We start from the raw sequence: 27,682 nt of genomic DNA, 5'->3' as shown, positions 1-27,682 counted from the left end.
ATTGTTATTGTTATAACCAAGCAGGTTCCCATGTGTCCCTGGACCTCTGGTCACTGGGGCCCTGGTCACTGGGGCTGCTCCTGCTGCCACCACAATGGGCTCCTTCCTTCCTTCCTTCCTTCCACTTTTGCCTGGCCCATATTTTGATCGCATCCTGCACTGATTAATTCCCCTGAGTCCAAGAACTGAACCCGTTGAATCATTGGACCTAGTCTGGTGCACAGAAAATCTGAGCAGAAATCTTGCTCCCCTGAGCTTCAATTCAACAGGTAAGGTCTGATTTTCACAAGGTCCAGCCATGGAAAAACAAGAAAAGCTCTCGGACTCGGGGAAAATAATTGGTACACAATTCAGTCAAAATATGGGTCAAGTGACAATGTTGATGAGCCCTCCCTCCCTCCCTCCCTCCCTTCCTTCTTTCCTTCCTTCCACAGGGTGTGATGAGGAGCAAAGAGACAACGCATGGAAAGTTCTCTGGGCTTTGCCCACAACCAGACCCCTGGCAAGGCTGGTTCTGGGGTCTCTGCTGGGCTGGGTGGGGCAGAAGTCACCGTGAACCGAAAAGGCAGAAAAGGGTGTGAGGGTCCGCTGCCCCCTCCCCGTCCTCTCACAGTTGGTGTAGATGGGCTTCCGGAAGGGTTTCCCCTTGGAGAAGACAAAGGCTGCGATGATGCAGTTGACGGTGACCAGTGGCCAGAGGGTGGTGTCCTCATAGCTCAGGACGGAGTGCTCCGGGGCCGTGGCGTTGCTGGCCGTCCCGTTGCCCAGGGACACAGGGTGGTCTGCAGTAGGGCACCCCCTGGAAGGAAGACACACACCCCCCCCACCCCTGGTCAGATGCAGGTCAGAATGAAGAGGCAGAGCAGATGCTGGCCAAGTTAACTCTTCATTCAAGGAAATGGCAGGCAACTCGGCCTAGTGGTCTCAGCAACCCTTCCCAGCAGGTCTTGGCCCCATGTAGCCGTTGCCAGGCTGAAGGTCCCTGCCTTCCACCTAAGGCTCCTCCTCTCCCGGATGTTTCCCAAGCCGCCTCAAACTGCGCCTGAGCACCTCTGGTCTCTGTTCTGCTTCCCTCCTTATTCTGGGAGAACAGGGGAAGGGGAGCTTGTGGGAATGTTCAGGGTGGCAAGAGAGGAGATATTGTTAATTAATATCCTTCCTAACTTGTGCTAGCAAGTTCCTTTACTTAGCAGAGTTTACATTCCCCTTCTTACACGCACAGCAGATAGCTGGTTGCAGGCTCGTGTGAGCCTCTCACTATTATACAATTCAGTCCGTCTCAGGTTGAATTGTACGTTCCTGGTAACTTCCCTTGAATCCCTCTTAAAAGAATAAAGAGGCCACAATCTTATTCAAAGATAATGAAAGAAGTTTACTCACATCAGTTCACAGTTGGATTCCTGAAGGCAGACTTATTTACAAATATGTGGATCTACCCCATATGGGGGAATAATCCCAGTGCTTCTGCTAGCTGAGAGCTAGCAGAGCAGTCCTATCTAGAAGCTGGTCAAACAAAGATGGGAGTCAAAAGGAGAGAGGTGTGCTGCATGACTCGTCCTTTTGTTACCTGGACAGGTTTGGTCAAGCCCACCTTTAGTCACATGCAAAGCAAGGATGCTTCAGCCAGGAGGAACAGGAAGTTTCTGCATGTCTTCCCCTGCATGTCTTCTCTAGCACTAGAATGAATGTTGTACTTGACTGCCTCTCATGGATCACATCTCACATATCGCAGCCTCTTGAACCCACTCCTCTGCTCCAGCCTCAGAGTCTGAACTGCCCCCCGTCACAGGTTCTTCCTGCTCACCAAACCCTGTTGCCCCTTCAGCACCCAGCACCACCTCCCAATTCTTTCTTTTAAGGAGATACTTTGCAGCTCAAAAGGATGAGGCATCTAAGCTCCCCACAAACAGATCAGAAGGAAGGCTCCACCGAGAGAGGATCTCGTATGACTTCCCCGTGAGCAAATTGGGGGTATTCTCCATGAGATGTGGCCTGGGTGAGCTCCAAGGGAGATTCCAGCCCCACCCTCCCACTGCTGCCTCTGGGAATAAGGGGAGCCTCTACCCTTAGACACCAGCAAGAGGGAAATGGCAGCCCCTGGCCTCCCAGCCCAGCCCACGTCTAAGCCTCTCCCTGGGAGGTGCGCTCATTGGATGGGGGCCTCACCTGTGGCTGCGCAGGACAGAGTACCAGGGCTGCTGCTTCACATACAGGAAGGCGAAGACCTGGACGGTGAGGGTGAAGAGGACGTTGAGGATGATGGAGAGCAGGAGTGGCGGGGAGAGGAGCCGCCCGGGGGGTCGGTAGGGGGCCAGCTTGGGGTAGGCGTGGGTCAGGCTCACTGTGGGGAGGAAGAGATGGCATGGAGAAAGCAAAGAGTTTAAAAAGGTTGCCCTTCCCTTTATTGGCCGAGGGAGCCGGTGTACAGCTTCCGGGTCATGTGGCCAGCATGACTAAGCCGCTTCTGGCGAACCAGAGCAGCGCACGGAAACGCCATTTACCTTCCCGCCAGAGCGGTACCTATTTATCTACTTGCACTTTGACGTGCTTTCAAACTGCTAGGTGGGCAGGAGCTGGGACCGAGCAACGGGAGCTCACCCTGTCATGGGGATTTGAACCGCCAACCTTCTGATCGGCAAGCCCAAGAGGCTCAGTGGTTTAACCCACAGTGCCACCCGCGTCCCTTGCTCATTCAGGTTGGGGTAAGTCAAATTCAGGCTCCCTTCAGCTCAAGAGGGAATTGGCGTGTTTCACATCTGACTGTGCACCTTCCTTGTAGCAGCGGCACCAAACCCCATAACACAGTGATCTACTTACTTGTTAGGCACACGACTAGGGTGATGCCGACATCTTGAAGGAGGTACTGGATATTCCCAAAGATCTGTATTTGCTAAAAGTGGGGCAGAGAGAGAGAGAGAATGAGTTCACGGAGGGCTCTCAGTCCTGCCGCTTGTGGACAGATTGTCACCCAGATTGTTACTTCGGATTGTTACGGAATTAACTCAGACCGAGTGGGAGAGTCTACGGGACTTTGCAACGGCACCCAAAGATGTTTTGCTGGGCCTGGATTCGCACACGGGTCCACGCTCCATTGCGGCAAAATCACTTCCCTGCCTTACAGGATCCCAGGCAACAAACCCGTTGCTCCTTTAGGTGGAGGCTTTTTATAAAGACGAGAACCACTGTGGATCAAGGATCTGGCTGTGACCTGGGGAGAGACCAGGGTTCAAATCCCTCACTCAGAAATGCAGCTCGCTGTGGGTGAGGAGGAGAAGATAGAAACCACCTTGAGCTCCTTGGAGGGAATGTAATTAATAGTATTAGTATATTAATTAATTACAGTAATAAAAATAAGGAAAGAAAGGACTCTCTTCAACTGAAGCCATTGTCTACCTCCAAGTTAGAACTACAGTTTAGGGGCACATGCTGTCAGTCACCCACCATTTGGCCTTTGGATGAAGCTACTGTTAGAATTCCTGCTCCGTGATTGCAGGCATGGGACTGTTGTCTGTCACATGGCAGTGTCTGTTTTGACTCCACAGAGTGGGAAGTGACGGAGACAGGGTGTTTGTGTTCCTGTGTTCCGTGAATTGGGACTCTTGTCCTTTGTTCTTTCTCTCTTTGCTGTCTGATGCTAGAGAGAGAGGAAGCCACGTTGCAGTGCTCCGTGTGTGTTTAGATGTAAATAAAGTAGATTGGCAAAAATGCTGAGGTCTGTCACGCAAACTGCGGAGACTCTGCAGATCCCTAAGTGTGCCAGTGTCTGTTGGCATCAGTCACTGTGATGTTCGGGCTGAAGAAAGCTTTTGAAGCTCCCGAACGATCGACCAAGAGAGAGGGAACATGCCAGTCGGGCATGTGTCTTTGCTGGGGCCTACTCAGGTGTAGGACGAATGCCTGACATCTACATCTGTCAATATTTACATATGTACGTACCCAATACAGCAGAGCAGTGCCAATGAACTGGCCCATCCCATACAGGGTCAGGTATTTAATCACCGAGAAGGAGGCCACGAGGGCCGCACGACCTTCCCTGGGGAAGAGAAAGAGGCAGCTCAAGTGCAGAAGGACAACTCGGGGCTGAAAGACTCGGCAAGCGGCTAGGCTTGCCAGGGCAAGTGCCAGGAGTGTGCCAGTCCCAGTGGGTGGCACCACATTAGCCATGCGGTCCCTGTTGCAACATGTGCCACTGCCAGTGGCAGCAGGACAGAAAAGAGCGTTATATGAGTTTTAAGGTCTCAAATACAGAATAAAAATTCATAAATGCACACATATCTAAACATATGAACCATGTGTCTGAAACAGTATGGGAGAGCAATCCTTAAGCCATTTGGATTCTTCCAATGACCTCAAATACCGTATTTTTCGTTCTATAAGATACACCCGACCATAAGACGCACCTAGTTTTCAGAGGAGGAAAACAAGAAACAAGAAAGCAACGCAAAGCCCCTTGAGCGAAGAGGCAGGAGTGCTCCCCCTGCGCTCAAGAGGCTTTGCGTTGCTTTCGCTGAAGCCAGAAGAGCAAGAGGGATCGGTGTGCACCTCTGGCTTCTGGGATAGCTGCACAGCCTGCATTCGCTCCGTAAGAAGCACACACATTCCCCCTTACTTTTTAGGAGGGAAAAAGTGTGTCTTATAGAGCAAAGAATACGGTATTCCTCTGCAGTAAAGGAGGCAAATGGGGAAAGCCATCCCATTGCCTTTTCGCTTACAAATCCTGTCTTAAGGGCGTATTTGTGTATGAATAGGGTGAGCCTGTGACCAGGATTCAGGAAACTAAAATATTGACCATCACAAAAGAATGGCCAGGCTGCCCAGGTAAAGCAATCAGTGACCATTATCAGGAGTTCTGTGGCAGACTGTTTCCTTCTGTGATGTATGGATGATATTTTTTGGGGGGGTCTTGGCCACAAGGTGGGCAATTTCAAAAGTCTATATAAGGGCTTGTGCACCGTTGTTCTGGGTTCCTCCTGCGTGGGGTGAGTGGGGACTGTTGTTATTATTATTATTATTATTATTATTATTATTATTATTACAACAGGAGGAAGGAGGCAGTGAAGGAAAGCCACACTGGGTCCCACAAGGTGCCTCCGGAGAGGTTTGGCGCGGCGGGAACAAAGCCATGGAAGCGAAGGACGCAAAACCCACCTGATCAGTTCCGGCACACACTCGATGTTTGGGATTTGGGAGGTGAAGGGAGACGCGACGGAAGCCTCTTGCTCCGAGAGGGAGATCCCGGCGTGAGCCATCTTCAAGGCCTGAAAGAGCAGCAGCATCAGCCATCGCCCCCATTCAATCTCAGATGGAATCAAGAGAATTGTAGGAACAGGAATCGCCTTTTGGTTTCCACTTAGGACCCGCCACATCCATGGGGAAAGGGATCCGGGTGGGTCACAAGCTTTATTATTATTATTATTATTATTATTATCATTTAACAAATCTAATTACCTACCCCGCAGTCGTTGGCTCCGTCGCCACACATTCCCACGTAGTAGCTAGGAGACAGGAGGGAACATCATTTGACAGTTCAGGTTTTTGTTTTGTTTTTTTAAAAAAAGATGTTAAAAATCCCATTCACAAAACGACCAGAAGCCTTCTTATTAGGGATAATGTCAACTGAAATCAAAAAAGAAGTAAGATCTCTCTTTATGTATGCAACATCCGCATCCAGAATTTTTATTGAAACGTATTGGAAAAATGAAACTATACCTACAAAATCTGAATGGCAAGTTAAACTATGAGAATATCTGTAAATGGCAAAAATGACAGGGAGGGTATGAGGGTATTCGATGCAAAAGGTAAATCAAGAATGGATTATATTCAAGGAATATCTTAAACATTACTGTGACGGCAAAAAGGTCCTTCTCCCTGTCCCCTGAGCTCCGCTCCCAGAATCACGATGGCAAGGAAGGAACCTACTCTAGCTTCTGAAATTCTTCCACAAGGCTGGACTTCTGCGCTGGAGACATCCTGGCAAACACTGTTGCGTTCAGAAGAATCTGTGGATAGGAAAAAAAACGCCCCACCAAACAAACACAGAATTATAGAATTGTAGAGTTTGAAGGGACCCTAAGCCTCATCTAGTGGCGTCTCCTTCATTGAATGTTTTTAAACAGAGGTTGGATCTGTGGGATGTGAAACACAAGAGCAGTCAAGTACAACATTCCTAGAGTGAACATGTTTACACATGGGGAGGAATTTTTGTCCAGCCAGCAGGTCAACTTCCTGTTTCCTTCTGGGCTGGGACAGACTTCCTCTGCATGTGACTAGAGGTGGGCATGGCCTCACCTGTGCAGGTAACAACAAAAGCACAGGGCAGGGCAGCCACCTCTCTCTCTTTGACTACATGCATCGAAGAAGCAACATCTGCTTAGCCAAAGATGCTCTCTTGGCCTCCAGCCAAAAGAGGACAAAGGGACTGTCTTCTTATGAGATAGTTTCCAGGTGTAGGTTAGTTTTCTAAGCTAAGTCTGTCTTCTGGGATCCGATTGTGAACAGAATGTGAGTAAACTCTTCTTATACTTTTATAGAAGACTGTGTTGTGTCTTATCTTTTATGAGGGAATAAGGGGAAAATACCAGAGCAGTTCTTACAGAGGCTTTAGCGAGCCTGAGCAAACGCATCCGCTGCAAGTTTAAAAAGGGGAATGTTACTCTGCTAAATTGTGAACTTGTTTACACAAGTTGGAAAGGCTATAATCAAACAATATATCCTCTCCTGCATCCCTGAACATTCCCACAGGATGGCCATCTATCTGGGATTCTTTAGCACTGCAGAGGGCTGGACTAGATGGTGCTTAGGGGATCCCTCCTGTTCGGAATGCTACGATTCTATGAAACAGTGTCCCGGAGGAGTCCAGGGAGGCCGTGCAGAGGAGTCAATGACGCGGGAGAAATCTGGGAGCGCCAAAGAACATTTGCGCCGTGGACAGAAGATCAGGACGGTCCAGTACAAGCCCACCCTGAAAGCGCAGGACACTTATTGCTTCACAAGACACACACCTGGAGGCCCCTTCCGCCCAAAGAAAGTCCCGCATTGCAGGCTGGTTCCAAGAAAGTGCCCTTAAGGATGCGTCCTGGTCTCAACGGGGGGCCCATTCCTCATTCCCTCCCTGCCACCAGCCCTAGGGACCACCCACCGCCTTCCCCTCAGCGTACCTTGGGCAGGAGGCTGCCGAAGTGTTTCATGAGGACGTGATAGGTGTCCCCGTTCAAGGCGAAGTGGAAGTCGCTCTCTTTCCCGCTAGCATCAGAGATGTCAATGGAGATGTCGGGAGTCTGGAAGTCAGGAATTACGCTCCGGTGACTTATTTCAGAATTTGCGCAATTGGAAGCATCTCAGCCAAACGGGGTCAGAAGCTTGGGGGCACATCCATTCCACCCAGATTGAAGCTATGCAAAGAGCTCTGGAGCTCCTGCCTTACCATGGCTTCGTCTGAATTGAACACATCCTCTATCAGCTGCCAGGTAACGGATGCCCGGTTGGAGCCCTCTGCCTCCCTGGCTTCTACCAGGATCACTCTGCTGCTAATGGAGAACATCCCACAGTTCCTGGCGACTGTGATGGCTGTCTGAAGATTGTCGCCTGGAAGCGAGGGGAAGGAAGGAAGTCTGTGGGGCTGTTTGTGGGGCTCATTTGCCTCCCCCTGGGCCCCCAGGATCTCCAAAACCACGTCTGCCCTTCTGCACACCCAAAGGGGCTTTGGGCTTCTGTGTATTGAAAAGGAGCAATCCTCTCTGTGATGGCCTGGGATTTGGACTTGGAGACTGAACCTGAGGAATCCCAGCCTGCACAGGAGTGCCTGCCTCCAGGACCGGCTGAGCCGGGGCTGGGGCTTGAGCCTGAAGGGCCCTCACCTGTGCTGGGTCCTCAGGTGCAGGCATCAGCTGAGTCCTCTCTGGCTCCTGAGGTGATGGAGGACCCATTGCCTGCAGGTGCTTTACTCCCAGCCCCGTCAGGGGAAGCGGAGGTTGCCTGTGGGTCCGGTCACCCTCCAACCTCTCCTGAGCTGCAGAGGCTCAGGGCAGAGAGGCAGAGGGAACTAAGTTCCTGCAAGAGGAGTGCTCGCCTCCAGGCCAGGAGAGGCAAGTCACCTGTGGACCGGGGCCGCCTTATGCCTCGGGGCAGATAAAAGCCGGCCAGCCCCAGTCCCAGGTTGCAGGAGCAACATTGTTGGTAGCCTGTTCCTGCCGGCACCCTGTCCTGCTCTTCTGCCAGAGTTCCTGACCTCACCCAACTCCCTGCCTTGGACCCCACTTCAGCCTTGACGGACAGCCCCCATACCACACCCTCGACCTCGGACTGGACTCGGACCTCGCCACACGGTTAACCCTCGGGACCAGCACACTCTCCCTCCTATTGCCAGTAACTAACTGAAGGTCTCCTCTTGAAGGCCCAAAGGCTGCTGGGACTTCTCTCATCCTGATTCTCTGATAGGGTGTTGACACGTCTCGCCATTCATCATCCATTCACCCCACATTTTTCAATGGGTTTTGCGGTCACTTTCCAAACGGGAAGAAAAGTGTGTTTCTTTGTGGCTCTGGGCCAAGAGAGAACTTTCCTGGGTTTGAAATGTGCACACCAGCATCCCACAAAATACTGGCAGTCTGCAGGGGGCCGAAAACACTTGAACCAACCCCCCCTTTTGGACCACCATCTTGTTTCTATTCGACACCATCCAGACGGCTTAATCGGTTGGGAGAATCGTGTCAGGGAAGAGTTAGAAGTTTCCAGTTTCTCAGAGGGAGAAAGCATTCCCCAAGGGGGGAAGGAGAGCAGTGAATCTAACAGAAGGGAGCAAGAGGAACAACAGGGAGGGACCGGCTGTTCACAGGGAAGGCAAGGGTTCAGTTCTAGCTCAGATTCGGAGGAGGGAAGATACAGGCCAGCTCTAGCCAGGAGGTTAGAAAAAAGAGCGGAAAACGAAGGGAAGGGCGCCTTCGCCATTTTGAGAGTGGCTGGTCACGGAGAAGCAGAGCTCAGAAGGTATCTGAAATAAGTGACTCTGAGGAATAATAGTTAAGAACTGTTTATAAGATTATTTTGTTAATACACAATAAAAAGTTATAAAAGAACAAGAAGCGTTTGTGTGGTGATCTGAAGAGGACAATGACCAGTCCTGACAAATCGGACTCGAAAGCTCAAACGCTGCATGCATTTAGCCAAAGGTTTGCAAATGCCAGTATACGATCACAAAAGAAAAGCTACGTTTCTTGGGAAATCTGTCAACTACAATGCAGTTCCAGCCTGCCTCCACCCCCGCCTATGATTTTTAGAGAGACTGAGCCCCACGTATGTTTGCATCAATAAAGGCCTGATCTCTCTCCCCCCCCCCCCCCAGTTAAAGCCTTTGGGAAACCCCAGCGAGGGAGAACCCCTTGCAAACCCTTCACAAACGCACAAACACACAACCACAACCTACCTACCTGTGACCATGACGCTGCGGATGCGAGCAGAGCTGAGTTCTTCCAGGACAGCCTGGGTCTCCATCTTCAGCCGATTCTCCATGACCAGGAGACCCAAGAAGGTCAGGCCAGACTCCAGCTTGTCTCTGGGAGGCAAGAGGGGAGAGTGAGGGGCTTCTGAAGGGGCCCAGAGGAGCTGCTGGACCCAGAGAGGCCTGGGGGCTGCTCTGGAGCACGGCCTTGAGGTGGCCGGCCCCACAGAGTCCTTTATGAAGTCGTCCCCCACTATGCCTCTGGCTGCCAGTGAGGCTCATCCACGTTATTAGAAAAATAGTGCCAACCGCCTCAGCATCTCGCTGGCTCGCTCGCTCCCAAACTTGCAGCACAGAGCCGCCCGCAGCAGAAGAGCCCATCGCAGAGCTCCAACCGACGGACGGGCTCTTCCCCAGACCCAACTCTCGGGCCCCGGACTCTCAGCCTGGTGACCCCAAGATCGCAGCACCTAGATGCCCCGCACCCCTAGCGCCTATGGGTAAGACGGCCCTGCTCAGTTCCTGACTCCAGGTCACAGGCTCACCCTATTCATACACAGATACGCCCTTAAGACAGGATTTGTGAGCAAAGAGGCAGTGGGGAGGCTTTCCCATTTACATCCTCCTTGCAGAGAAACATTTGAGGTCCATTTGGGAGAGTCAAAAGGGCTTCAGGATTTCTCTCCTGTACTATTTCAGACATGTGGTTTACATACTTCTGTATGTGTTTGCCTTGTAAATTTTTGAACATATGATTTATATATATGAGACCTTAGAAATCCTATAACACTTACCTTTTGGCCCTGCTCTTTCCATGCTTAAAAGTTCTGTGTGTGAGTGCTGATGGGGTCCCCCCCCCCCACACACACCCTGGAGTTTTCCCTGCAAAAATTGGCTCTATAAAGCCCAGTCGGTGCAAATGTCAATTTGTGTTTTCTGCGGATTGCCGTTTGCGCCACCTGACCTTCAAAATGCAGGTTTTTGTGAGGAAAGCTCCAGAGCAGGAAGCAAGGTGGGGGGGCGTGAAGACCCTGAGCCTTAAATTGCAGACCCTGCCTGGAAATCACGGCAGAAAGGTAAGTGTGGATGACCCCTGACACGGAAGGGAGATGACTCCGCTCTTGATAATGAACGATATAAGTTGAGCCCATGCCTGGTGGAGTCAGGCCAGCATCAGCCCCGGAGGCCCAACATCAGCCAGCATTACCTTTCCAAGTTGTCCAGGTTGACGCCCCTGTTCAGACGGAGCTCCTTGTGAGCCAGCGCAATGACGCGGAAGCCTTGAGACGTGAAGCACTTCAGCTCCCTGTGGAAGTTCTTTGGGACTGCCGGGGAGGAGGGGGAGAGAAGAGAGGCGCCAGTCAAAGAGCAGCAGAGGCAGCTAACCAAGGATGTGCTTGTTTAAAATAATAATGATTTAATAATAATTTATTATTTATACTCCACCCATCTGGCTGGGTTTCCCCAGCCACTCTGGGCGGCTCCGACAAAATGTTAAAAGCACAATAAAACATCAAACCTTAAAAACTTCCCTGAACAGGGCTGCCTTCAGATGTCTTCTAAAAGTCAGCTAGTTGTTTATTTCCTTGGCATCTGATTGGAGGGCGTTCCACAGGGCGGTCGCCACCACCGAGAAGGCCCTTTGCCTGGTTCCCTGCAACCTCGCTTCTCACAGGGAGTGAAGTGCCAGAAGGCCCTCGGAGATGGACGTTTAAAACGGCTCCCCCTGAAGTCTGACCCAGCTGTTTGTTTGGATACTTACTGTGGACAAATGCCGGCTCCCTTGGCCTGAAAGCGAGATGAGCGCCGCAACCCCACAGTTGCCTTTGACTGGACTTAACCGTCCAGGGGTCCTTTACCTTGTTTACCTTACAGGAACATGGATCTTGGGGCCTTACCGGTGTTGGGTTTGCAAAAGCCGGCCACCGTCTCCGGGGCTCCCTTCATGTAGAGGTCGTAGCCGTCCTTCCCAATCTCTTGCGTGATGACAGACATCCTCAGCAGAGAGGAGGAGAAGGGAAACTGGTGCAAGATCGCGATGCCTTCCAAGGGGGCCTGGGAGTGGTGGGAACAGGAGGCTCTTAGTGAGAGGTCTCCCCGCAAGCAGGGGGCTTCTATTCAGCACCACGACACCCAAGGCGTCTACGTAGGGCCTGAACTAGGAGGCGCGATGAGGGCTAGAAACTTGACAAGCTGGATGGTGTGCAGAGGCGGGCGCCTGGGATGATCAAGGTTGTGGAAACCAAGACTCAGAAGGAACACTTGAAGGAGCTGGGTATGTTTTGCCTCGAAAACAGGAGACTGCAAGGTGACATGAGAGTTATCTTCCAGTATCTTAAGGGCTGCCCCAGGGAAGAGGGAGGCAGCTTGTTTTCTGCTGGTCCAAACTGTGGGACCCGAACCAACGGATTCACATTGCAAGGAAGGAGAATCGGATTAAACACCAGAAGAACGTTCTGTCCGTAAACTCCGTTTGACAGTGGAACGGACTCCCTGTTCTGTTTCTTGAAAGTGGAACCTCGGCTGTCGAACGTAATCTGTTCCGGAAGACCGTTTGACTTCCAAAACGTTCAACGACCGAGGTGTAATTGCTGGTTGGCAAATTCTTTTTTTAAAATGGAGAAACGCACCTTGGAAGCCGTTTGACTTCTGAAGCACGTTCAAAAACGGAAGCATTCCCTTCCAGGTTGTCGGCCTTCGGGTTCCTAATTGTTCGGTTTCCGAAGCGTCCGACAACCGAGGTTCCACCGTCTCTGCATAATTGTCTGTCTATATATTTCTAATAGTATAACTAAATCAGTAATTTTTGATATAACTGTAAAAACTACTCTGAAAATTTATTATTCCAAAATTGAAACCTTTATCTGTTTGTAAATATTAAGATTATACTGGCAATAATTAGTCTTTATGTAAAAAAAAAATGATTTAAATCGTGTCTTACTGACTAGTGATTTAAAATTGTGATTTAAATCAAATCCACCCTGATAAAATTTATACGCCACTTGATGTAAAAAGAACCCCCCTCAGAGCTATTTACAAAGAAGGTAGCAAAATTATCAGTAATAATAATAATAAATAATAAATTTTATTTATATCCCGCCCTCCCCAGCCAAAGCCGGGCTCAGAGTGGCTAACAACAGTAAAATGATAAAACATTCTAAAATCATTTCATTGTAAATTTAATTCTAATCAAATTAATGGCAACCATTAGCGCTAAAAGTTCTGTGAGGATTGCCAAAGGAGGGAGTCAGGCTGTGCCCTAGCCAAAGGCCTGGTGGAACAGCTCTGTCTTGCAGGCCCTACGGAAAGATGTCAAGTCCCGAAGGGCCCTAGTCTCTTGTGACAGAGCCTTCCACCAAGTTGGGGCCAGTACTGAAAAGGCCCTGGCCCTAGTTGAGACCAATCTAAGCACCTTGCGGCTTGGACCTCCAAAGTGTCATTTATGGACCTTAAGGTCCTCCATAGAACATACCAGGAGAGGCAGTCCCATAGGTACGAGGGTCCTAGGCCGTATAGGGCTTTAAAGGTTAAAAACAGCACCTTAAACCTGATCCTATACTCCACCGGGAGCCAGTGCAGCTGGTATAGTGAAGTTAACAACAATAATTCCAAGCTTTCAAGAAGTTAAAGTAACAATAGACTGAAAACAGAGAGCATCTGCTTGAGTTGAGATTCCTGCATTGCAGGGGGTTGATGACCCCCCGAGGCCCCTTCCGACTCTACTATCCTACAGCTCTATGATTCTATACTACCTCCAGGATCAGAGGTAGCCTGGATGGCCTGCGCTTGAACGGTCCCGCCTTCACTGTGAAGAACGTAGGCTGCCTTGGCTCTCTAATGACCTGCGTGCAACGAAACAGGAGGGTCGGTGGCTGCAACATGTGGGAGGCTGCATTGCCACACCCTGACATGCGGCAGCAGCAGCAAAGAGCGGACTTCTCCGCCTCCCCGAGCGGCCGTCTGGCAGAGCTTTTCCGACCGGTCAACGGGTTTGGGTCGTCTGGCCAAGAGAGCATTGCTCTGACCCCGCCAGAGTCCCTGGTGGTTGTAGAAACTCTGCCAGGCGCTTTAGGGACAAAACTGCTCAGATTTGCACCCAGACGCTTAGAAAGTTGGCATGAGTTTTAATCTGCTTTCCTGTGGCTTTATCTTTAAATTACCGTACTCCTATACGGTTTTTTTGACGATAATTTCTTTATCTTTTTTATTAACCGCTTTGAGGTTTTTCTACACTGTAATTTTTACTAATGAAACAATAAATAAAGAAATATTACTGCATCCTGAAGATGTAGAGAAGCTGCTTCAAGAAGGGTGCCCGAATGCCAGCCCCCTTGCCCCTTGCCCCTCATGGCTGGGTGGGTCCAAGGAGGAAGGAGAATGCCCACCTTGAAGGAGATGGTGATGTGCCTCTTCCTTCAGAATCCCTCCCTGGACCAGGAAGCATTAGATAATTCTCACCCGTTAGCCAATATCAGGAGACTGAATATTTGGAACCAGTTCAGTCTAGAGGCTTCCGGCCCAGCCAGGACACTGAGGCTGCCTTGGTCGCCCTGGCAGAGGGCATTTGTCGGGAGAGAAATGGGTGAGTGCATTTTTATTGATCTTGCAGTGGCTTTCAGCCCCATGGACCACCGCATCCTTCTAGAGCATCTCAAGAGGGCTGGGGAGACATCAGTGGTTCTGCTTCTAACCTCTAGAGCTCTGTCCAAAAAGTAGTCTAGGGAGCCTGGTCCCATGGGAGTTGTCCTGTGGTGCCCTGTAAGGATCCATCTCGCCCCCCCCCCCCATTTTCGTGCCCCATTCTTGAACCTCTTTATGGAGCTGCTGGGAGGTTGGGAGGGAGGAGTTGTCGATACGCAGACGACACCCCGCCCTGTCTCTCTGACCTATCTGAATTGGGAGAGGGGGCTGAGATGCTAGAGAGGTGTTTGGAGGCAGCGGTGGGCTGGGTGTGGGCCAACAAACTGAAAGTGAATCCTGAAAAGACAGAAGTCTTGTGTGTTCCGAGTTCTCCAGTCCAGGAAGGAGCAGATTAGATTACGGCAATGTGCCCTAACTAGGGCTGCCTTTGAAGATGGCTCGGAAACATTAACCGACTCAAAATGCAGTGCTCCGATTTGCCTTTAGAACTCAAACAAGCCCCATTTTAAAACAGCCGCATACAGTCGTACCTTGTTTTGTGACCAGGATCCGTTCCGGAGCCCCGGACGCTAGCCGAAACGGACTCAGGGCAAAGCACCACATCTGCGCTTCTGCACATGTGCGAAGTGCAATTTAGTGCTTCTGCGCATGTGCGAGCAGCAAACCCAGAGTTAACCCGTTTAGGTACTTCTGGGTTTGCCACGGACATTCGCTGGAATGGACGCTAGACAAGGCGCACATTCACGGAGGTACAGCGGTACCTCTGGATGTGAACGGGATCCGTTCCGGAGTCCCGTTCGCATCCAGAAGTGAACGCAACCCGCGTCCGCGCATCTGCATGTGCGTGGATCGCAATTCGACGCTTCTGCGCATGCGCGTGACATCATTTTGACCATCTGCGCATGCGTGAGTGGTGAAACCCAGAAGCAACGCGCTCCGTTACTTCCGGGTCGCTGCAGCGCGCAACCCAAAAATACTTATCCTGAAGCTACTTCAACCCGAGGTATGACTGTATTACTGTATTAATTATCAGGCTCCATTTCAAGCACACCTACACATTTTAAAGCCGCAAATGACTTGGGCCCAAGTTCAGGAAGCAGAGACCACCTCCTTCCCTAGAGACCCCCTTGGGTGTGAAGATTGGCAGAGGGGACCCTCTTGGTTAGTCCTGCCACCACCGAAGTTTGGGGTGCCAAAAACCTGGAAGGGGGCCTTCTCTGTAGCAGCCCCCAAAATGTGGAACTCCTCCCCCCCAGAGGTGCACCTGACACCTTCTCTGTTCTTTGCCAGGACCCACCCTCTTCCTCTGCCTGTAATTTGTTTTCATACTGAATTTTAAGAGGTTGTAGCCCACTCCTGGGACCTGCCCGTGAAGGACAGGCAATCAATTCAGTCCTCACCATCACCTGCCTCTGAACACCAATGGCTGGGAACACAATCTTGGGAGAGAGAGATGGTGCTCATGTTTGCCTTGTGGGCTTCTCTTCGGGGCAACTGACTGAGCACTGCGGTGCCAGGATGCGAAGGTGTGTGGCTCTCAGTCTGCCCTAAAAGAGAACAACCGCCAGCAGCTGCTGCCGGTCCACTGTTCCCCCTGCAGTCGTGCATTTAACTTTTCCTTGTTTAAAATTATCCACAGAAAGTTCTTTCTGGCTTGGTCCTGTCTCTAAACTGCCTCCTTCCATGCCTCCCAGGTCAGAATGGCAACAGAAGATCCCTGCCGGCTTTTATGTATTTCTTAAGAGCATAGGAAGAGCCAATGGCCCATTGAGCCCAGAATCCTGTTCTCACAGTGGTCGACCAGATGCCCCAATGGGAAACCAGAAATCAGGATTCGAATACAAGAGCAAATCTCCCCTTCTGTGGTTCCCAGCAGTGGGGATTCAGAAGCATCACTGATTCCAATTGTGGAGGCACAGCAGAATCGCTAGCCCTCTCCTCCTCCTCCATAAATCGGTCCTATCCTCTGGCAGCCATCACTGCCTCCTGTGGGAGGGAGTCCCATCGTTTAACTATGTGCTGCCGACTTCCTTTCGTCTGCCCTGAATCTTCCAGCAAAAAGCTTCCCTTTGCCTCCGTCCCGAATAAGCCCGGGGTAGCAGATGCACAAATGAAGCTACAAGGCTCCTTTGCCCCAGAAGCTCTTTCACTGAGCGGATGCTGTGATGCCAGCCGCCCCCTGCCTTGCTTGCTCCCCCAGGACGAGAGTGGCAGGATGCTTTGTCAGGGCGGGGGCCGCTCAGGGGCAGGTGCGGCACTTACCTGGGCGGCGTTGCTATCTGGCTTGACAATGGTGCGGCTCACTTGCACGCTGCCTTTGCTCCCGTCCGAGCTGGACTCCTCCATTTTCTGTAAGAAGGAAGGAGGAGAACACACATTGCGACTGGGAGAGTCTCAAGGACCAGATTAGAGGGCGGCAAAGATGGTGAAGGGTCTGGAAGCCAAGTCTTAAGAGGAATCCTTGAGGGGCCTGGAGATAAAGGTAAAGGGGCTCACTGGAAGGACAGATCGTGAAGCTGAGGCTCCAACACTTTGGCCACCTCATGAAAAGAGAAGACTCCCTGGAAAAGACCCTGATGTTGGGAAAGATGGAGGGCACAAGGAGAAGGGGACGACAGAGGACGAGATGGTGGGACAGTGTTCTCGAAGCTACCAGCTTGAGTTTGACCAAACTGCAGGAGGCAGTGGAAGACAGGAGTGCCTGGCATTCTCTGGTCCATGGGGTCACGAAGAGTCCGACATGACTAAACAAAAAATATTATTATTATTATGCCCTGCCTTCCCAGCTCTTTCCTCCTCGGCAGCCCTGAGTGCGAAAGTCGACTCACCCAGTTGGTGCCCTCAAACATCTTGACGTCCAGGGGATCCCCTTGGATCTTCCCGTCCAAGACCAGCAGGGAGTGGCAGGTGGCCATGGCTCTGCAGATGGGCCCCCACGGCAGCGGGCAGCCGCTGGAGAAGCTGTGCACAGCCTGGAAGCTGGGAGGGAAAGCAGAGCATGAGCTCCAGGGTCCCTCTTGCCGGAGGGAGAAAGAGTTCGGGGTGCCGATTAGCCACACTAGCCAAGGGCGCCTTCAAAACTCTCTCCCAGGCAAATCAGGTACTCTCTATCCCATGTGGTGGCTATGTAAGAAAACCCAGGTATTTGGGGAGAGCATCCATTCAGAATTACAAAAAAGGTTAAAGATCTCTTTTAACAGAAAACCAGAAGCTTATCAGCTGGGAATTATAGATTTGGATATCCCACAAAAAACCGAAGGGTATCTTTTTATATGCTACAGTTGCAGCAACAGTTCTTATTGCTGCAAAACGGAAGTGATAAAATCTGCTCTATTCATGAATGGATTCAAAAACTGACAGAATATGCAGAGTTAGATAGTTTATCAGAAAAATAAAGAGTAAACCAAAACAGGAGGTCTTTAAAGTACATTTGAAAAATAATTACTGTAGTTTAAATTCTGTTGCAGCATTCGAGCAATTTCAGTAGTAGCTTTAAGAAAGACATCAGATTTAAAATAAATTAAGGATTAGTCAAATTTGGATAAAAGTGTGTGTTGGCAACCAGCAATATATAATTGAAGTAAGGAACAGATGGGAGGTCGGATCTATAGTTCAAAGACCAATTTTTGCTTCATTGTTTTGTAAATAATATTGTGTTCATTTTCATTTTCATTTCTGTTTTTCTTCTTTTCTTTCTTCTTGATGTATCAATAATAATAATAATAATAAACACAGCAGATGTTGCTTGGGCTCCAGGATCTGCAGCCCAAGTGGACAAGAGGAGTCTCAAAGGGTTGTCTGGAGCAGCAAGGCTGCCAGGGATGAAAGAAGAAGCCCGTCTTTGGGTCTAAGGCGAAGGGCTGCCCCACAGCAGAGTTGACTGCGCAGCTGCAGATCTTTGAAAGCCTATTTCATTGGCCTTGTCTGCCCTTCCGCTGGTCTCCCCCTTGAAAATGCAGGTTGCCCAATCTGGGGGTAATCCAATCCATTTGTTAATTGATTTGTTTCATAAAATTTGTACATTGTTTTATTGCAAAAAAACCAAGAACAGCAAACCCTCAGAGTGGTCTATGAAAAGATAAGACTGGAGGTCAGGGGCGAGGAAAAGGGAGCAGTAAAAATGAAGTTTAGTCTACCCACAGGCCAAGGAAGGATGCAAAATGTCTGCTTTCCCCACTGGAGAGATTTCCCTGAATCAGAGGCTCAGAAATGCTGATGTGCTTGTTGCTTGTTCTTTCAGCATTTTAACGTTTTGTAATGTTTTGAAGTATTGTAATTTTTTCTTGATTTTCTTGTTTTCATGGATCATCTAGTCCAACCCAAGAGTCCTTTCCCCTCCTGCGGTTTCCAGCAAGCGCTCCTGCCTCCAGCTGTGCTATCCGACCAGAAACCTTTCCATCTCTCTCTTTCTCGCTGGTCTCCCAGGAAGGAGGTCCAAGTTAGGGGGAGGAAGGCTTTTGGAGCACCTAAATCCGCCATCCAGTCACTGCTCACCCCCTCCACACCCGTCTTTACTCCACAAACAATCGGCCCTTGTTGGAAACTGTCAACATAACCTCCTTAATCCTTTCGTTCCAGAGGCCAAACACACAGTGGCTCCTTCAGAACAAGATTGAGGGCTTCCCTTGAACAGGGCGCTGAGCCAAAGGGCTGTAGAAGGAGGAGGAGGAGGAGGAGGAGAAGGAGAGGAAGGAGGAAGAGGAGGAGGAAGGAGAGGAAGGAGGAGGAGGAGGAAGAGGAGGAGGAGGAGGAGAAGGAGGAGGAGGAGGAGGAGGAGGAGGAGGGAGGGAGGGAGGGAAGGAAGGAAGGAAGGAAGAAAGGAAGAAAGGAAGAAAGAAAGAAAGAAAGAAAGAAAGAAAGAAAGAAAGAAAGAAAGAAAGATTATTGTGCTGCTGGACTAGATGGGCTGTTGGCACCTTAACCTTTTGTATTTAAGACTTCTGAAATGAATCTGCTGCCGTCCCCAAAGCAGGCACTGCCAAGAGGACTAAACCTTCCACTGTTCTCTGCTGCCGGAATCTGCAAAGGAGCAGGGCTGGCTTGCTAGATTTCCCCGAAGCCTCTCCTTGGCAGCAGGTTTACTTAAAGGGAATTTTCTGGCCACCCCGGGGAGTTGGACCAGATGATCACTGGGATACAACAACCACAACCACAACTTCCCTTTGCAACGCTACCATTCTAGGGGGCTTACCTCCTCTTTTCGCAGGGGACGGCGCCCCACAGATCCAGGCCATCCTCTGTCAGCGTGCCAGTCTAGGTGGGGGGAAACAGACACAGGGCATCCCTGGTCAGAAGGCGGAGGCCCCGATGCTCAGCTCAAGCGTCGCAGGGCAGCTCAGGCACAGATCTCCTTGTGGGTGGGTGAAGGCGAGGGATGGGCCCACAAAGCGGGGAGGGGGGCAGAGAGAGACGGGAAGGCCCCTGGGGGAACCGGGAAGCTCTCCGTGGGGCACAAGCTTCCTTCTCCCTTGCCCAGTGGAAGCCCGGCCCCTGGGTGCCGCTGAGCCTTGAGGAAAGAACTCCTGAGGACTAGAAACCTCCCAGGAATGAAAGCGCTGGAGGCGTGAAGCATCCTTGGCACCCACAGGGTGCCTCTGGGGGTTTCCAAAGGCTTCAAGGCAGTTACCCCTGAATGGGGCAACTGTGCCCCGGAAGGACCAGGTGCACAGCCTGGGAGTTATTTTGGACTCACAGCTGTCCATGGAGGCGCAGGTCAATTATGTGTCCAGGGCAGCTGTCTACCTGCTCCATCTGGTAAGCAGGATGAGACCCTCCCTGCCCGCAGACTTTCTTGCCAGAGTGGTGCATGCTCTGGTTATCTCCCACTTGGACTACTGCAATGCGCTCTACGTGGGGCTACCTTTGAAGGTGACTCGGAAACTACAACTAATCCAGAATGGAGCAGCTAGACTGGTAACTGGGAGCGGCCACCAAGACCACATAACACCAGTCCTGAAAGACCTACATTGGCTCCCAGTACGTTCCCAAGCACAATTCAAAGTGTTGGTGCTGACCTTTAAAGCCCCAAACGGCCTCAGCCCAGTGTACCTGAAGGAGCGTCTTCACCCCCATCGTTCTGCCCGGACACTGAGATCCAGCGCCGAGGGCCTTCTGGCGGTTCCCTCATTGCGAGAAGCAAAGCTACAGGGAACCAGGCAGAGGGCCTTCTCGGTGGTGGCACCCGCCCTGTGGAACGCCCTCCCATCAGATGTCAAAGAGATAAACAACTACCTGACATTCAGAAGACATCTTAAGGCAGCCCTGTTTAGGGTAGTTTTTAATGTGTGACATCTTAGTGTATTTTGGGTCTTTGTGGAAGCCGCCCAGAGTGGCTGGGGAAGAATTTGTTCAATTTCCACCCCAATACATAGTCCAGCCCACCACAAGGTCTGAGGGATGGTGGACCAGCCCACGGCTGAAAAAGGTTGCTGACCGCTGTACTAAGCCATGGTCCCTCCTGGGGCCTGAGGTAGAAATTCTGTAGAACCCATTAACAGCAAGGCCAGAGTCACGAACCCAAGAGTGCGGCCAGACCCCCAAACTGTTAATGCTTGAAGGTTAGGAGTGAGAAACAACTCCTGATAAGGAACAAGGAGGGCTCTGCGTGTACATTTTTTAAAAAAGGGGTTGAGAAAGTGTTTCCAAGAACTGGTTGGATGAGAGATGATGGGGTGGCAGACGGCGGTTGGGGAGAGGATGAAAGAGCCAAAATGATGTATATTTTCCCTATAAAGTTTGTGTCCCAGGGCAAAGTGTGCTCTCTGGGCTCTACCCTGCAATTCATTGGCGAAAGTTCAGTGCCTGAAACCCAAATTACCGCATTACCAGAACCAAAGGATTCAAACTACAAGAAAAGAGATTCCAAGTCTCTCCTTCCTTGGGGGGCTTCAAGCAGACTTGGGGTGTCCCTCCGTCAGGGATTGCGGCAGATGGCGCTTAGGATCCCTTCCAACTCTCCCGTTTTAGGACAAAGTCTGTTCCGATTTGGACTTTGAAACCCCAAGGGCATTCCCCACAGACGGCACCTTGTCGAAGCACACCAGGTTGATCTGCCCGCAGATGTTGATCCTCTGAGGGCTGATGCAGAAGATCTTCTTCTTCTTCAGCCTCCTCTGGGCGTAGACGATGCCGGTGGTCAAGGCGGCCGGAATGGCCGGAGGGACCGCGACCGTCATGAGGAGGAGCGCCATGGTCACCGTGTCCGAGACGGGTTGCTGGGAGGACACAAACACACACCGGGCAGATGTGGTCAGCGGGTCGGCCATGCACTTCTGCCTTAAGGGGCTCGGTCCAAGCCCCCCGCCCAGCCCCATCTATTAATTCATTGCATTCAAACCCACCTTTCCCTCCAGGCTACTCAAGGAGCCCCTCCTGATCCAGCCTTGTGAGGTAGGAGAGGCAGAGAAAAGGTCCCAACCAGTGGGTGTCACGGCCCAATGGGGATTTGGGTCCTAGCCCAGAACTCTAACCACTAGACCGTGCTGTCTCTCCGAGACTCACCTTGCGGCTCACGTACACCCCGATGGTGTAGACCAGCCCCAGGATGCCGATCAGAGCCAGGCCCACGATGAAGCGGAAGGCTTCTCGGTAGAGGCGGAAGTTCAGGGGCTTCGGGTAAAGGATGGACCTCACCAGGTCTCCCTTGGCGGTGTTGAAACCTGCAGCAAAACGTGGCATGGGCGACACTCGAACGCAGGACACAGACTCGGCCCAAGGAGTTATCTCCACGCCTTGTCCTTTGGCTTCCCAGAGAACTTGGCGTCCAAGGTAAGAGCCCCACATCCCATCCTTCTTGCGCTCGGATTTAGGCTGCGATCCTCTGCGTGCTTACTTGGAAGGAAGCTCCACGGAGCCCAAGCGCAGCTGGCTGTCTGTCAGGGGGTTGGACCAGACAACCCTCTATAGTTCAGTGATTCTAATAAAGGTGCCTAGGACTGGATTTCTTATGGCTTTGGAGTGTGTAAGATGGCATGTGCCTGCGGTCCCAGTAACAGCCTCATATGAAACTAGCTCTAAGAACAATGACTTGGAAGGAACCCAGAGGGCAGGCACACTTTCCCAGCAATAGAGTCATAGAGTGGGGAGGGACCACGGGGGTCCTCTAGTCCAGCCCCCTGCAATGCAGGAATCTTAGCTAAAGCATCCCTGAGAGATGGCCGTCCAAGCTCTGCTTTAAACCCTCCAAGGAAGGAGAGGCCACCACCTTCCGAGGGAGACCCTTCCACTGTGGAACAGCTCTCACCCTCCAAAAGTTCTTTCTGTGGTTGAGCGGGGACCCCCTTTCTTGCAGCCTAAATCCTTTGGTTCAGCTTCCATTCTCTGGATCAGCAGAAAGAAGGCTTGCTCCTCCTTCCAGATATTGGTAAGGTAAAGGTAAAGGGACCCCTGATCATTAGGCCCAGTCGTGACCAACTGGCCAAGGGAGCCGGCGTACAGCTTCCGGGTCATGTGGCCAGCATGACTAAGTCGCTTCTGGCGAACCAGAGCAGCGCATGGAAACGCCGTTTACCTTCCCGCCGGAGCGGTACCTATTTATCTACTTGCATTTTGACGCGCTTTCGAACTGCTAGGTTGGCAGGAGCTGGGACCGAGCAACGGGAGCTCACCCTGTCGCAGGGATTCGAACTGCCGACCTTCTGATCGGCAAGTCCTAGGCTCTGTGTTTTAACCCACAGCGCCACCCGCGTCCCTCTCCAAGTATTGGAAGAGTTCTAATCCTCTTGCGTGATAACCAGCCACAGGGAGGCAGGTGGGGAGAGCCCACAGAGTTGGCTGTGGGGGGCCAGACATGCATCTCCTGCCATCATCATCAGCATCAGCATCATATTTATTTATTTATTTATTTATTTATTTATTTATACATACATACATACATACATACATACATACAGTTACAGATGGGTAGCCGTGTTGGTCTGCCATAGTCAAAATAAAAAAATCCTTCCAGTAGCACCTTTAAGACCAACTAAGTTAGTTCTTGGTATGAGCTTTCGTGTGCAAGCACACTTCTTCAGATACACTGAAACAGAAGTTGCCAGATCCTTCTATATAGAGAGAAGGTGGGGAGGGGTATTACTCAGAAGGGTGGTGGGAATGGGAGATTGGCAGATAGCTGAGATGAGCCTGCTGACGACTCTTAACGACTGTAATAGGTCTTACAGGAAAAGGAATAGGTCTTACAGGAAAATTGACTAAGCCATTTCTCACCTTCTCACCCCTTGCCTTTTCCTGTAAGACCTATTACAGTCGTTAAGAGTCGTCAGCAGGCTCATCTTAGCTATCTGCCAATCTCCCATTCCCACCACCCTCCTGAGTAATACCCCTCCCCACCTTCTCACTATATAGAAGGATCTGGCAACTTCTGTTTCAGTGTATCTGAAGAAGTGTGCTTGCACACGAAAGCTCATACCAAGAACTAACTTAGTTGGTCTTAAAGGTGCTACTGGAAGGATTTTTTTATTTTATACATACATACATACATACATACATACATACCCTGCCCACCTGGCTGGGTTTCCCCAACCACCCTGGGCAACTTACAGCACATCTAAAAACATAATAAAAACATCAAACATTAAAAACCTCCCAATACAGGGCTGCTTTCAGATGTTTCCTAAATGTTATATAATTACTCATCTCCTTGACCTCTGAAGGGAGGGCATTCCACAGGGTGGGTGCCACCACTGAGAAGGCCCTCTGCCTGGTTCCCTGCAACCTCACTTCTCGCAGGGAGGGAACCGCCAGAAGGACCTCAGAGCTGGACCTCAGTGTCCGGGTAGAACGATGGGGGTGGAAAGGCCACAACAAGGCCATGGAAAGGGACCCATCTCGTTCCTGGATGCCAGTGAACCCCCTTCCCGCTCCACAGAGCAGACTTAATACTCCTGACGATAAAGGCTTTGCTTATCACTGAGCTGCCCAAGACACAGTTACCCTTTTTGGGGCACCAGAATCAGGCCTGGAGAAGAGGCTCTTTGACACAACCTGCAGGTCTGCATTCTCCCGCCTCCCTGGATGCTATTATTAGTTTTCAAAAGCAAAGCGCTTCCTCTTGGCACCAGGTGAGTCAAGCTCAATTTAGGATTTTGCATGCATTCATCACATGCGCCATCAGCTTTCAAGAAAGGAGAGTCACGCTTCACTTCAGGAAGAGTGCCATAGTTTAACTTTCCACACACACCCCACCACACCCCTGTCACCTGCAAAACCGCCTCCCTCTAAATCCCTTCATCTGCATGAGAAAGAAACCGGGGGGGGGGGCAGAAGGAGGGCATGAAGGAAGGGAAAAGGGAGGCCATGACCTTCCCAGGGACCAACAGGCAAAAATAGCTTCGATTTTTCTCTCCTCTCCCCCGCCCCCCGCACTCAGGGTCACCCATCTCCCTATCTTAAAGAGGTGCAAAATCACAAAGCTGTGTTATAGGAATTCTAAGGTCATACACACACACACACACACACACACACACACACACACTGTATTTTTCGCTCTATAAGACGCACTTTTTCCCTCCTAAAAAGTAAGGGGAAATGTGTGTGCGTCTTATGGAGCGAATGCAGGCTGCGCAGCTATCCCAGAAGCCAGAACAGCAAGAGGGATTGATAACCGTGCAAAGCCTCTTCAACAACATTTGATTCAGAATATTTTTTTTCTTGTTTTCCTCCTCTAAAAACTAGGTGTGTCTTATGGTCGGGTGCATCTTATAGAGTGAAAAATACGGTATATATAAAAGTAAATATTCATAAATGTACAAGGCAAACACACATGCGTAAGTATAGTGTCTGAAACAGTACATATAGTGTTTGTAAGGAGGAAGGAAATGGGGAAAGCTTTCCAATTGTAGGGGCTGCTTACACCTCCCTGTAAATACAGTCTGGCAAGTATCTGTGAAGCTGAGCACACTCTCAATATGCATAAGAGATTCAGAAACTAAGGATTTACCATCTCCAAGGAATGGCCAGGCTACCCAGAAAAGGCAATCAGATAAGGCAGGATCAGGTATCCTGGCAGACAGGAGAGAAGCAACACACTCCAGTTTCTGCTGGGGACCACCTCTTTCTGTGATGTATGTATGATGTTTCTGGGGGTGGTCTTGGGCTCCAGGGTGGGGAATTTCAAAAGTCTATATAAGGGCTTGCACACCATTGTTCTGGGTCCCTCCTCCCTCCTGCGTGGGGTGAGTGGGGAAACTGTTGCAACAGTTCAATAAAGATCAGGCTTACTAGCTGCTTTGCTTCTCAATATTCTCTGCCTGGCCTCTGTTATTTTCTCCAACCAATGGAGAACCTACAAAGGGCTCTATGGGGCTCCTGCATACCCCATAAGGGAAAGGGGGCAGTTTTTTTCACACAACAGCTGCTTGACTCACCTGTCTGTAGCACGACGGCCCTGACGGGGCCTTTTCCGGCTCGCTTGGTCTGGATGACCTCTGTGCCGCAGAAGAGAACGTGTCGGCGGTAGTCTTCCACGCTGTGAACTTTCCAGGGCTTGGTGTTGTCCGTCTGGGGCAAGGGGGTCTTCATCACGGGAACGCTTTCGCCTGCAAACACAGCCCAAATCCCACCTGCTCAGTGGACATCGCCACAGAATCACGGCATCGTGGAGTTGGAAGGGACCCCCAGAGTCATCCAGTCCAACCCCCGGCAAGGCTGAAATCTCGGCTAGAGCATCCAAGACAGATGGCCCCCCAACCTCTGCTTAGAAACCTCCAAGGAAGGAGAGTCCACCATCTCCCGAAGGAAACCGTTCTGCCATCAAACAGGATCTTGAAGAACCAGAATAGGTTCTTCCTAATGTCTACGCAAAACTGCCTTTCTTGCAGCTTGAATCAGTATGCATGGATTATTACTAATGATGGTGATTACTTTGCACAGAACCATCAACATGCACGGCGCTTCAAAGGAGGCCCTGCCCCAAGGAGCTTACAAACGGCAATGAGATACAAGGGGAAGAAAACCAAGGTGGGGCCAGGCAAGGGAAGAGCGTTGTCTTCATTGCAATGGCACACACTGAGGTGGCACTGCGGAGAGCGGAAGGAGCTGCCAAGGGGATGTTGCCCATGAATGTTGTGTTCCCCTCGGCCGAAAAGGCTGTACCGTATTTCTCGCTCTATAAGATGCACATTTTCCCCTCCAAAAATTAAGGGGAAATGTGTGTGCGTCTTATGGAGTGAATCCAGGATCCTTGGCTTCAGCGATAGCAACGCTAAGCCTCCGAAGCGCAGAGGGAGCGCTCCCGCCGCGCTCCGGAGGCTTCGCGATGCTTTTGTTGAAGCCTGGAGAGCAAGAGGGGTCCAGGCTTCAAAGATAGTGAAAGGAACCCAAAGGAACTCCCGCTGCGCTCTGGAGGCTTCGGGTTGCCTTCGCTGAAGGAGAAGGCAATGTGGGAGAGGGAGAGCTGTGCAGCGCCCCTTCAGCTAAACGGGGGGCTCCATTTCTCCTGCCGCTTCGCTGAAGGGGCGCTGTGCAGAGAGCGGGAGAATTTTTTTTCTTGTTCTCCCCCTCTAAAACAAGGTGCGTCCTATGGTCGGTTGCATCCTACAGAGCGAAAAATATGGTACATAAGAAGGTAAGAAGTGTCAGTACGCCTTTGAGCCGATGCCAATGACTTGGCTCCATATCTGGATCTGCCCCAACTGGACTAGGCGAACTGGAGGACTTCCAGAGACCTTCCACTCCTGGAAAGCAGGTCTAAGTGCACTGGACCCACAACTGTCTCATCTCTACATAGATAACACAGAGACTCCCACAGAGTCAGGCAGGAGTGGAAGAAGCGAAGAGCAGTTTCCGCCCCCTCCTTTCTGAAAACATCAGGAGATTCTTGCAATGGGAGGGGGTGAAAATATCCCCATCCAGTTCAGCACCCTGTTTTCACAGGGGCCATCCAAATGTTTATTTTTATTTTTTATTTCTACACTTCCCTACACCCGAAGGTCTCAAATGCCCCAATGGGAAACGGGCAAGCAGGATCTGAGCACAATCACCCTCTTTCCTCTGGCAACTGAGATCCAGAAGCATCGCTGCCTCTGACTGTGGGGGCAGAGTAGAACCACTTATAGCCCTCTCCCCCGGCATGAGATTGCGCCATCCTCTTCTAAAGCCATTCTATTTAGTGGCCAAATGACTGTCTCCTGCTGGAGAGAGTTCCACAATTTAATTTACCTGCCCCCCCCCTTTAAATTTACCTTTCAGGCCGCCTCCCTCCAAATCCCTTCATCTGCGTGAGAAAGAAAGCAGAGCGGGCGGAAGGAGGGCGTGGGAGAAGGGCAAAGGGGGGCCAGGACAGTTCTGCGTACCTGTGAGCATCCCCTCGTTGACCACGCAGCTCCCTTCTATCAGGATGGCATCGCAGGGCAGAGAAAACTTCTGGCTTTCCAAGAGAAGGACATCTCCTGGGACCAGCTGGCAGGATTCCACCTTGCAGCTCCCTGCAGGAAAAGGGGCTCTGTTAAAGCGCAGGTTTCCCCGGAAAAGTGCCGGAACAAACAACAACAGCAACCGCTCAAGCACAGAGCTTTAAAGCGCTGAGCTGGGCCTAAAAGTCTGGATAGAACCTTATGCTTGTCCCTATTGAAATTCATTTCAGGGGAAAAGACAGGCTGTCATTAT

The 27,682-nt window shown here is 50.9% G+C and overlaps 1 protein-coding gene across 3 annotated transcripts in view; it reads right to left on the bottom strand.

Moving 5' to 3' along the window:
- LOC308478106 (putative cation-transporting ATPase 13A5) overlaps positions 1 to 27,682 on the bottom strand; it is a 52,312-nt gene that overhangs the window by 3,882 nt on the left and 20,748 nt on the right. For 2 of the 3 annotated variants that reach the window (XM_081007384.1, XM_081007386.1), the window contains 20 exons: positions 27,370 to 27,501; positions 25,444 to 25,614; positions 21,578 to 21,735; positions 21,103 to 21,291; positions 19,269 to 19,330; positions 16,906 to 17,056; positions 16,340 to 16,426; positions 13,189 to 13,278; positions 11,335 to 11,491; positions 10,644 to 10,761; positions 9,426 to 9,550; positions 7,424 to 7,584; positions 7,158 to 7,277; positions 5,920 to 5,999; positions 5,453 to 5,495; positions 5,149 to 5,258; positions 3,937 to 4,033; positions 2,818 to 2,890; positions 2,167 to 2,341; positions 612 to 799 (listed from right to left, as the gene is read on the bottom strand). In XM_081007384.1, coding sequence (XP_080863510.1) covers positions 612 to 799; positions 2,167 to 2,341; positions 2,818 to 2,890; positions 3,937 to 4,033; positions 5,149 to 5,258; positions 5,453 to 5,495; positions 5,920 to 5,999; positions 7,158 to 7,277; positions 7,424 to 7,584; positions 9,426 to 9,550; positions 10,644 to 10,761; positions 11,335 to 11,491; positions 13,189 to 13,278; positions 16,340 to 16,426; positions 16,906 to 17,056; positions 19,269 to 19,330; positions 21,103 to 21,291; positions 21,578 to 21,735; positions 25,444 to 25,614; positions 27,370 to 27,501 — 2,487 coding nt within the window. The remainder of the gene's footprint in view (positions 1 to 611; positions 800 to 2,166; positions 2,342 to 2,817; positions 2,891 to 3,936; positions 4,034 to 5,148; positions 5,259 to 5,452; positions 5,496 to 5,919; positions 6,000 to 7,157; positions 7,278 to 7,423; positions 7,585 to 9,425; positions 9,551 to 10,643; positions 10,762 to 11,334; positions 11,492 to 13,188; positions 13,279 to 16,339; positions 16,427 to 16,905; positions 17,057 to 19,268; positions 19,331 to 21,102; positions 21,292 to 21,577; positions 21,736 to 25,443; positions 25,615 to 27,369; positions 27,502 to 27,682) is intronic. The other variant, XM_081007385.1, reaches the window with a different exon arrangement.

The sequence above is a fragment of the Podarcis pityusensis genome, assembly GCF_964106645.2.
Source record: "Podarcis pityusensis genome assembly, chromosome: 5".
Taxonomy (NCBI): Eukaryota; Metazoa; Chordata; class Lepidosauria; order Squamata; family Lacertidae; genus Podarcis; species Podarcis pityusensis.
The sequence above is the reverse complement of the archived record's forward strand: the minus strand, read 5'-3'. Positions and strand labels throughout refer to the sequence as shown.